Below are 12045 nucleotides of genomic sequence, written 5' to 3'. Positions count from 1 at the left end.
AGATGCTTTTGAATGTTTTCTCTGACTGAATAGCTCAGGCATAATTCTGAATCTCTTGCCCATTCATGTATTTCTTTTTGGGGGGGTGGGGGGGGTGAGGAGGGGTGAGAAAGAATTAAATTGGCAGGAAGAAGGAGTCTGAAAGGGATATTCAGGCAGATTAAACTGACAAGTGTGATACCCAGTCAGGCACCAACCCAGGCAATGCTGTTACCAGGGCTGAGTATAGTCCCCTTTTATCCAAAGCTACAGTATATACAGTGAAGGTTCAGAAGCTTGGCTACATGCAGCGGAAAATATAAATTTTTTCACTGCTGTAGTACTCCTGTTTATATAGCCATTGCAGTTATAGAACTGAGTGCATACCTGACGCTTTTTCACAGTTCACATGGCCTCTCTTCCCCCACCATGTAGCTGGTGCCATGCTCCTCTGTTGATGGACTCATGCCAGAAATTCTCTGCTTCAAGTGCCCAGGTCCTAGGCTTTCTGTACAACAGCAATTGTCAAGGAGCTCATGATCAGCACTGAAAACTACTACCACATGGCCCTCTTTGTAACAGAGGCTCACTTATTTTGTAAAGCAATACCCAAGACAGGATTTACAGATTTTACATGCATTTGCTTTACCCAAAGGTTTGCTGTCCCATATGACAACCTGGAAAGGCCTCATTGGCTCATTTGGGAACCAGCATCAACCTGACATTCCTGAACTGGGCTTTCCCTTCCCAGGCAGACTGATGTACCACAAAACTACTTCATTCATGTTACTTTGCCAGCTTCAGCTCTTCTAGGCAAACTAGTTTGCCTGGCTCAGCAAGAGGTCTAACAAGACCTGCCCAATTCTCATAAAAGCCAGCAAAACCACATTTCAGCTTCAGCTGTACAGCCTCCAAGGAAATAAAACCAAATTTGTTTGTTAAAGAATTCAAGCTTCAGACAGTCAAAATGCTGCACTCCAGCTTTGCTACACAGAAATCTTCAGCACTATAGTTAACAGCAGAAGTCCCTGGGGAAGGCTGTACATAGCTTGCTCCACAATGTCAGCATGATGCCAGCCACAGTGCTCAGGAGCCACAGAGAAGACACGCTGCCCTCTATGGTCTTTTTTTTTTTATTCAGTCCAAAGGCTTTGCTTACCCTCTCATCTTCAAACAAAATATTCTTTGTTCTCAAGTAGCTTTAACCCCAAATTGTCCAAGAACACACACGAGAATGGCTGAACACGCCTCCAGCCAAGCAAACACTGGACAGATTGGCAAAAAATAACTGGAAACATTTCAGCTGACACAGTCAGCAAGAACTAACTGTTCAGTCTCTTTGCAGTTCTTCAACTGTAATCTGTAGTCACGGTAGCCCAGACATTCCCATGTCATCTGGCCTAGCCCGAAGGTCTAGAAGAATGGGTATGAATAAGGAAGCACAACATCCTTCTTCTCTGTGGGCAGAAATGCACACACAGCTAACACAAAAGGGTCTTGGGTGATAGGGAGTAGGTGTCTGAAGGTGGGAGAAATCTCAAGGAGCTGTAAGAAGGTAATAGAGTGGCAACAAGTGTCAGCTAGAAAGACAAATGAGACTAAACACAGATGCAATTCTGTGGGACATAAGAGAGGGTAAAAGATGACCACAAACAAAAGAAAGATGGACAAGAGCAGATGCGGCAGAGGGAAAATGGTGAAAACTCTCCAGAATCTGGAATGGAGAATAGAGAAATTCCCTGGAAAAAAATGTGGAGAGCAGCCCAAGACCCACTGCAAATACACTGACTGTGGCTCTGCACAGCCCCTATGTGTGCTCTGAGTAACTTTTTGATCCTTCCAGGTAGCAGACACCCTATCTCTACAATAGAGTTACTGTTGACTACGTTGATGCATATTAAGGCTTATCTTTCAGGAGCTGGAGGCTTCACATATGCCTTCACTAAGGCAGAGGCAGCATTGCTGCCATCCTAGGGACACATGAAAAGGCTTGGAAATGTGTACTGAACTGGGGCAGACATCAGTGCTATAGCATAAACCCAAAGCAGAAGGCTTTACACACATACACCAGACTGATAATCAGCATCTGCAAAAAAATTATGGCATTGGAAACCTAGTGATACATGTCCCTGATTAGCCTATCTTGACACACAACAGATTATCCCAAATCATAGCAAGGATGTTACAGCCAGGCAATCTCCCAGCACAAGTCCAGCAAAGGGGCTGAGTGAGCTCTGGCAAGCCTAAGCCAAAGCCTGCTTCCACCAGGCAGAGCTCAGCAGCAGAACTTTGTAACACACTAGAAGACAAACAAGCAGGTTAGACTTCTGTATTAGAGTTCATGCTCTTTAGGGAAAGAGACTACTTTACCAGCACAGCATCCAATAGAACTGGATGCTGGTTTAATTCCAGCCTTGAAAGAACTATCACCATATGCTTAATGGGAAAGTGTCTGAGCCTGGAACTCTGCAAAATTATTAACAGCTCGCATGCCAGAGGAAATCATGCTGCTAGAAAGCAGAAATCATTTTTTTCTAACCTTCTCTTCTGTTCCATAGGAGCCCAACAATGGGAAAGGGAATGCTGAACAAGAAGTTTCTTTTTAAGCAGCTGCTTTAGTTTCATCCTTTTGTCTTTCCCACCCACATTTCACCGGATGGATACTGCAGATATCAGCTTGGCTTGGCAACAAACCCAAATCAACCACAACCTGAAGTTGTAAGAGCAAACGAAGCAGAGAGGCAGAATCAGTCTCACAATAGATCGCCACACCACTACTCCACTGTGCTAATAAAGAACCACATTTCTGTCGTCCACATCCACCTACCCATTAGGGGAACAGGTCAGAAACGCTCAAAAAGGGTACAGTCATAAGAAACTCAGTTCACAGAACAGTGGCCCTTTGTAGCTGTGGAGAGAAGTCAGTTTTCATTTCTGCAGTGTGGCAATATCATGGCACATGGAACTGCAAAATCATGGAATAACTCAAGTGGAAAGGCACTGTGGCAGGTGTCGAACCCAACCTGCTCCAGGCAGGGTCTGCTATGTGATCACATCAGGTTGTTCCAAACTTTATCCAGTCCTCCCTCCACACAGGATGAAAAAATCTGAAGATGGAGACTGTAAGGACTTCCTGGGTAATTTGTTCCAACGCTTGACTGTCCTTGCAGATGAAAAAAACTTTCCAGTATTGAGTCAGAACCTCTCCTGATTCAACATGTCTCATTTTCCCATCACACCTGCTCATTTGTGAAGAATATGGCTCCACTTTCTCAAAGTTCTTCTCATAGGCATTGGAAAGCTGATACTACATACACTCAAAACTTTCTCTTCTACAGGCTAAGCAAGTCCAGTTCTCACCACACATTTAGTCCCTTTTCCCCCAGGACTCTTTAACCCCTAGTAGCAAAGCTGGAACCCAGCAAGACAGCCAGTCTTCAGTCCGTATCATCGCAGGGAGTTTGTCCTGGTTGCATTTTATAGGCTTGTTGTCAGCCCATTTCTCCAGCCTGTCCAGGTTCCTCTGAATGACAGCTCTGCACACACACCCCCTCCCCATTTGATATCATTCCAAACTTGATGAGGCACATTCCCTCTCCTCATCCTCCAGGTTACTGATAAAGATGCTAAACAGGAAGAGTTCCAGAAGAGATCCCCTGAAGAATCGTACTTCTAACCAAACTCTGGGAAGAATATGAATCATTAAGCACTACCCTTTGAGGTCAGTGACACTGACAGGTTTTCATGCATCTAGTAGTCCACCTTTCTAGGCTACAGCATTTCAAACCAGCTAGCACAGCTGATGCTACAGCACAGCATGCTGCAGGCTGAAGTTCGACATAGACGATACTTACTACTCTCTTTCTATTAACATATCTAGCAGTTTCAATGCAGAAAGCAAGCAGGAATTACCCAGGGCAAATGCATGCTGACTACTAATCACTGCTCTCAGGATTCTTCCCATGCTCCCTCCCAGAATCACATTTCTTCCCTCCTCATCCCCACAACCATCACCACATACAACTTTCCTTTCCAAGCTTTCTGCCAAGCTAACTCCTAAAAACGATGGGGAACAACCTTGATCCTAGACACAGCTTTTCACAAGAATATACTACTGAGGAGAAAATCATTGAGCATGTATGACTCTAGCACCCTACAAGAGCACCCTGGAACATAGTCAGACTAACTGATACAGCTGGGCTTTGCTGGGCATATAAAGGCTGTTTGACAGAAAAAGCCCCAGAATCACATATTCACTGAACGAAGCCCCCCATAACCATTCCTGCAAAGCAACAAAAGGAAAAACAAATAAAAGAAAGAAGAGCAGTTTAACCAACACCAAGCACAGACATTAACAGAGACAGAAAACATTTTTTGTCATATATCCCTGACTGACAAGTTCTGATATGGGAGAACTTCAGCAGTTCAAAGGGATTAATCCAAAACCAAGTTCTACATTAAATCATAGAATCATTTGAGTTGGAAAAGACCTTTAAGACCATCCAGTCCAACCATTAATCTAGTATATCCAAAGAAATACTTGCAATTGTAACAAAATGCTCCAAATACCAAGAAACTCATCACTGAGTAAAAGTATGTTACTGCATGCACGTTACTCCACTATTTTTTTGTCCTGTCCCTTTAAGAAGTGCCCCACAATTTAAGGATTTTGGAAAGCAACTCCCTTGTCTCAGAGCCACTGAAGAATGAACACTATATATCACATCCATTAAAATGGGGGTAGGGGCAAGGAGTGCTGACGTGATTGACAACAGGTCAGTTGAAGAACTATACAAAAGGTCCACATTTCTGCAACAGGTAAAGAATTGAGACTACCCACATTTCCTTTCCAGCAACCTACACATACATACACACACACACACACACACACACACACACACACACACACACACACACACTAGAAGAGCAGAAACACTTTAATTCTCCCAAGGCAAGTACATATACTATGAGTGAAGGAAAGAACTTCCTGGTTAGGATCTAGGAATCCTACCTGCCAGAGCTGGGATGGTGACTTTGTTCCACTCCCATGGCTGATCATATTCATCTGCAGGCCTGTCATCATCCTGTGGCAATTTGCTTTCTCGTAAACGGTGACTCACCACACTTTCAGAATCGGATTCCACACCACTGCCTTCTGGTTCATAGGGTGTGTCATAGAGCTGCATGTTTTTTTGATGGGACTTCATGCCTTCCTGCTTCTGAAACTCTGTTGGCAAGAAAGAAAATTGCATCAACATCACTGCTAACCATGCCTTATCATTACAGTCAGTAATTCTAGAGCATTCAACTTCCATCCAGTCCTTAACAGCCACATAATTATACAGATGGCAAGCTTGCACAAGACTCTAAACTGTACATTTGGTAACTGTCTGGAAGCAAGTTTTCTCTGGCTAACAACTGTAGCACACACAGTACCATGCCTCCACCAACTTTCCCTAGCTTGCATAGAGACAGATTACAGGAAGCACACCATCCCTGACAGTGTGGGTAAAGCACACTTACAAGGAGCTGTGATCTGAATCTGCAGAACAGAAATTTGTGTATGCAGTTAGATCCTTCATGGGTGAAATGTGAAGATATAAAGTTCACAAATAAATAAATACCACAGTACAATATCCTAATAAAAAATTCTTTGCAGTTACCTCTACAGAATATCAGCAAAAAACTACTAGGACTAGAGTAAGAACAGAATACCAGCAGCAAATAAGCTAGAACTAGAGTAAGAACACTAAACAAAAGCACTGGTAACTAGACCTTAGCTCACATTGTATTAAAAAACATGTATTTCTGTAAACTAACACTGGTCTTATAAAAAATAAACATGTTGAAACTTCATTAAAGAAACAATATACTGCCCTCATGAATACAGCAAACCAGAAATAGGGTTTTGTAAGGGAAAGCACAGCTAGCAAATCAAGGGGCAAGCTGTCAGGCCTTCACGCTGGCCCCAAGGAGACCACACCCTCGCAGTAGGATCCTACCAAGAGCTGGGTCCTATCCCTGACTGGTCTGTGCACTCCCTAAAAGTAGGAGCAAGCTAGTTCATAGAACTGGAAAGAAGCCAGTGCAAAGCTACCAAGAGAGCAAAGTCCAAGGGTCTATGAGAAGAAGAGACGGTTTTATTACTCTGGTAAGGAGAAGGCCAAGAGGGGGATGTGACAGCAGCTCTCAGCTGCCTGTGGAGCAGTCAGAGCCCTTCTTGTGCAGTGTTAGAAGATGCCATAAGGAGAAACAGATCTAAGATGTAGCTTGAGAGATCCAAGTGGAACATTTGGGGAACCTTCTTCCACTGGTCTGTAGCACAACCCTAGGATAGGTCATCATGTAGGTCATGGGAGGAGTCTCCATTCTTTGGAGTTTGCAGAGCCTTGGCTAGACAAACCCAGGGTCACTCCATCTACTGACAAAACTGGACAGAGTGGATGACAGACCAGATGGCTGTGCCCTCATCTAGAAGGACCTGGAGATACTGGAAAATTGCTAACTGGCTGAAAAGCAGCTCAGCAGAGAACTTTGGGGTCCTCTATGACAGCAAGTTGAACATGAGCCAGCAATCCACCCTTAAGGTAAAGAGGGCCTGTATTAACCTGGGCTGCATTAGGGTAAATGTTGAAAGCAGGTCAAGGAAGGTGATTCTTCCCTTCTGCTCAGCACTGCTGAGGACACATCAGGACTGTTCTCACCTCCCCAGTGCAAGACAGGCATAGACATACTGGAGCAAGTGCAGCAAAGGTCTATGAATCTGATATATGACTGGAGCATTTTTCTTATGAGGAGAGCCTGAGAACTCAGACTGGTCAGCCTGGAGAGGTAAGTTTCAGTGAGGACCTTGTCAATATAAATACCCAATGGCAGAGAGAGAAGATGGATGGCAAAGCCAAGTGACAGGACAAAAAGCAAATCAAAGTACATGAAATTCCATCTGAACACAAGAAAACACCTTTTTGCTGCAATAATGGTCAAACACTGAAACAGGTTGCCTGGAGAGTTTCCATATGTGGAGATATGCAAGACTTGACTGAATGTGGTCATGGGCAACCTGTTTCAGCTGACTTATTAGATGGTATCACAGGGAGAAGGAAGGCAGCTTTTAACACACAAACCTAAGTAAAGATTTAGAGCTGTTCTTTTCATTCCTGTGACAAAATTCATTCATCAATTCATCTATCAGCATGAATATTACAACCAAGTAATTTCTAATTCCTCCAAACCATTTCAAAAGTACTGTGAAATGTCTACAATATTGAAAACAATATGAAAGAGTACCCTTATTATTTGGAAAAAAATAAAAAGCTTATACAGTACAAATACAGTAAACTTTACGCAATATACACCAAAATCAATGGTGTAAATTCAAGCAAGATAGGTCATGATAATGCCTAGTTATGAATGACAACCACATTACCACCTTTCAATACAAGCAAAACCTAGAAAATGGCAACTTATTTGAAAAAAAGTGCTTTAAAGCTTTTTAATTAAAACACAATCTTTGTCTTTCACCTATCTTTTGAAATGAATTTTGCTCAAGGAAAAATCATGCATTAAGAAAAACCTGTATTAGAAATGATACACAGCCAAGACTCTCTTGTATAAATTCTCCGGGATAAAAAAGATATTTTTCTTTTTCTTTTAAAGTCAAAAACATTGTATGTATCTGATTTTCAGTACTGTGAAGCCAGCCACTGATACAACAGGAAATCTGCATTTCTGAGGAAGAAAAGCCACAGTCCTACTAAATCAGAGACTTTACAGAAAGGACCAAAGCACCAGACCACACAGGAAAAACTACCCGTAAATAGAAGGTGGTATGCTACTGATTCATAATTCATGCTCAATTAGAAAAACTAAAAATATTTGATCCTAAAGCAGAAAAGTTTCTCTAGGCAAAACTAAAACCTAGGGAGAGCAAAGAAGTGGAAGCAGGAGAATATATCTACATGCATATATAAAAATATATGTCTGCATACATATGCACACTTACACATACTTACACACAGCCTTTTTTGCAAAGCTTCCTATAAATTTGCTTGAAACTCCATTTTTTTTACTTAATACATTGGAAGAGTATTTGTAAAATTTAATTTTAATAGAAGTAAAAACACCAATAGTTGCTGTCAGTAACAGAGAGCAATGCTCAATCTGCACCACAAGCGTTATACACAGATAGTTCAATGCAGACTTGATATCTGAGAATTAGATAATTGAAAACAACAGAACATTTGTGATGAAGCATTTCTCATGGTTTTCATGCAATCTCTAATCAACGACAGCTCTAAGTGCTGAAATAGTCTGGAATGGCCAGTGAGCCCAAAACTGTGATAATTTCACTTTTTTTTTTTTTTATTTTTCATTTTTATTAATTGTATCTTTTGAATTCTTACCGCTGACACAGAAGAGTACATGTTTATGTATTTTATACATATAGAGTTATGCCCAATAAATTATTTAGCTACTAGAAGAAATAACTAAGGTTTTGAAGTAACTTTTTTTGCTCGCTGGCTGAAAGACCCTCACAAATAATTCTTATTCTTACAGATTAGCAGTTATAACAGAATCAGGCTCCAGTGTAAAACCAAGAACCTGACAAGCAAGGTACAGAAACTGAGACATCTGGGAACACAAGATTATAAGGTACAAGACTGAATTTGATATTCTTCTTCCTCTTTGATGAACAATTCTGACAAACATGTACAGAACCGAAAAAGCTCCACAGGGGAGCAGTTAACCTCATGATAACTTTCCAGCAACCACACTAAACCTCTTAATAGTCTTAAATAATTCAGCAGCATTACTCATAGATGCACTGTATTACTCAGTGGAATTAGGGAAGGTGCCAAGAAAACAGAACACCTAAAAAGCCAACAAAGGAAATTCTGAAGACAGTAACATTTGCTTATAGAACCCAGCAGGTGAGCTTCTACAGCTTTCCTTCCAAGAGGAAGCAAGGCAACAAAACAACCTGATTCTTCTACAGCATACAGATGCCAAGAGATATTTCCTTCATCTCAAACTAAAGCATGCAGTAACAAGAGGTCAAACAAGGTAATTTCACTCTTAAAAAAAAATCCTGTTTTCCCAAATCAAGAATGCCCGTAAGTTTCATAAGGCAGTAATAAACTTAATGCTATTTTACAGCCCTTTTACAACATTTCTTTGGATGAAATATGATACAAGCAACATGTAGGAGTCCTGCAACAATTGTGTAGGGAATTTCAGATACAGAAAGATTCTCTCAAGTTAAGTACGTGTAACATATTTTGTTTTCCTGTCTGGTGAAAGACAGTGAGCTATAAACTTTGTTGGGCAAGTTGGGAAGTAAAGGCAGGCTCCTGCGTCACAGTAGAAACACATCTTGCTTGCCTATATCCAACATGCAGAAAGAGTCTTAGCCTGCAAGAGACAAAGCACTAAGTCATATAAATCCCTTGATTTTTATAACCTCCTGTGTTCTACTGGAAAAGCTTTTAAACATTTTACCTGCAAGGAGTTCACAGCATCTGTGGTAACACAGGCATATTAGTTTCTTTAGCACTTGAACAGCAACCAGTAATTTATGCATGTTCCACTGAGAAATAGATTTATAATGTAATTAGATACAGACACATTAACTAACCAAGCGTAGCACAATAAAGCTGTTTTGTCAGATTCCAAAGTGTACTGACCCACACATACCAGCTGTGGTATGCAACTCTGATAAAACAGACCCATCTCCACTTCAGCTACAGATTCCAGGGCTGGTGCAGGATTTAAAATAATAGTCCTACTACCTCCTCTATTGCTTTCCCTACCAACAAACCCTATCCTAGTGAGACAAATCTGACTACGAAGGTAACATGCTGGAAACAGTACTGACATGTAACACCAGCTTTTGAAAACCTAGCATTTATAGAAGCCCCTGAATGAAAGTACAATGATTCTTCAAGGTCATTTGTGCATGCACTTAACTTTGTTCCTTTCTGAAGGAAGCCCAGCACATTGTTCAGTCATTTAACATGTTAACATGTAAACACAGTGCTGGAATAGGATTGTACAAAGCACAGCTGTCAGCTTTAAGAATTTATGCAGGTCTCATACAGATGGCTGTTGCTTCACTAATGTCCTCTTCCCAGAGGTCAGCTCATTTAAACAGCTTCAATCCTAGTAACCTGGATTTATTTTCCTACTAACTACAAGAAAAATGCAGCCTCCTATCAACTACACAATATGCAAAACAATAACCAACTTGGAGCAAATACCACTGTGATGCTGTTTTCACTTAGGGCATTTACATCATTCTACTCTATGAGATAACTCCAGCTGCATGGATCTTAGCGTTGAACCAACTTTATCTGGAAATTACAGATCTTTCTGGTATCAAATTTTCAAGGCACACAAATAAACTAAACATCTATCATCAGAAAGATCTGGATGTTTAATTAAAGCAAGCAAACAAACAAACAATCCCTTGCTTGAGCTCACTATTTGCATGCTGTTCCCCTGTATAAACAAAATGCCTCAGAAAGAGGGAGTGTTTCAGCTGTTAGGTAACAGGCTAACCTGCCTTCAACTAGGATAGTCAGAGCAAAGTTATGGGCAGCACAACTTCTGAAATGTGGTTTCAAATATTTCATATTCAAGAGCTCCAGAGTCTGCAAAGTGTTTGGAGGACTTGCTGCAGCATGCTGGTTTTTTACAGATAAGCCTGGGATAACTAGAAGAGCACCACGCTAAAAATATAAATGAAATGAAAAAAACAAAACTAAACTAATAAACTAAACTAAACTAAACTAATCTAAACCATAAAGCCTGTTCATGGACTACAGCCACTTGTATTCTTAGTACTCTTACTCATCATTGAAAATCTGTAAATAGAAACTTGGGAAGGATCGGAGTTACACTGAGGTACTGGTGAATACCTGATGCATCTCCCCAGATATTACCCTGACAGACTGGTCATCCCTAGCAGAAGGCCACACCAGAGCAAGGTCTGAACATAGAAAGCCAAGTCTCATATGGAATTATTCTTGCTCTCTATCAGGGTAAGGCATTCTTGCTCTCTATCAGAGGTTTGGTCCAGGTCTTGCTGAACTGGACCAAACCTCTGCTCTCCACATGCTCTGCTCTTGAGGCTTTCAATGGAGAGCCAGGGAACCAGCAAGTAGCTGCAGTAAAGGCCAGTGAGCTGTTTGCATGGAGTCTATGGGTAGGCTACAAATGAACAAAAAACGTTGTCACTTTGCCAGAGGCAAAGGCAGATGCTAATGCAAAGATCACCCTGACACAAGAACATTTGTTTCCACTGAATCCATTTCCTCTCCCTCTCCATAAACAGGCCAGAAATACTTAGCCAACTACTTACTTATTCCAAGCCTCACCACCAATGTTTCTTTTCCGCATCTTGGCCAAGAAAACCTGGAAACATTTTAGAAGTCATGCTGCAGACTTTTCATTGTACCAGTGCAAAGACTATTCACCACAGAAGCTAAGTTTTACCTCTGCTCAAATTTCACTTCAGGCCATCAGAAGTCAAGCTGCTTTCTGCTCTGCTTCAAGGTCCAGCTGGATGCCTCCAACTGCTGGGACACAAGAGAACACCAATAATACTCCAATATCAGGGAAGTTTGTTTTCCTTTGAGACTACAGCGACTGCGTCCCAGTGCTCATGATTCCAGATTTTGCTGCAAGAAAGCTGGATATAAGACAATCTTCCATCATTTTTGCTTCTGAACAGAAGCCAAGTGACTCAGAAATGAGCCACTTTCCAGGAATGAACGACAGACATTTGTTTCCCTGCCTTGGTGTAAGAGCTCAGCATAATCTCTTGATGTGAAAAACAATGTCTTGGAAACAGTCTGCATCATGGAAATCTTACTTAAGTCCAAGGATGATTCATAACCCCAGGAAGAAGCTTTCAAAGCAACTTTACATTCCAACAATCCCAATAAAGAAAGGCTATTAGGCCAGTCAGAGCAAGGGCAGGAGGGAAAGAAGTTCCTTTATGAGAAGTATCAATAAATCAGCAAGAAAAAACATTATTATCTTCCACAGAACACATGTGCTGGGACA

General features: G+C 41.3%; 1 protein-coding gene across 3 annotated transcripts in view; it reads right to left on the bottom strand.

Moving 5' to 3' along the window:
* Positions 1–12045, bottom strand: part of SHB (SH2 domain containing adaptor protein B) — a 68285-nt gene that overhangs the window by 24693 nt on the left and 31547 nt on the right. For all 3 annotated transcript variants that reach the window (XM_062631736.1, XM_062631738.1, XM_062631737.1), the window contains exon 3: positions 4991–5206. In XM_062631736.1, coding sequence (XP_062487720.1) covers positions 4991–5206 — 216 coding nt within the window. The remainder of the gene's footprint in view (positions 1–4990; positions 5207–12045) is intronic.

This window comes from Pezoporus occidentalis, unplaced genomic scaffold (assembly GCF_034315485.1).
Source record: "Pezoporus occidentalis ecotype Australia unplaced genomic scaffold, CSIRO_AGI_Poc_V1 ctg372, whole genome shotgun sequence".
In the NCBI taxonomy this organism is placed as follows: domain Eukaryota; kingdom Metazoa; phylum Chordata; class Aves; order Psittaciformes; family Psittacidae; genus Pezoporus; species Pezoporus occidentalis.
Note: the sequence above shows the minus strand (reverse complement) of the source record. Positions and strands in the feature narration are given on the sequence as shown.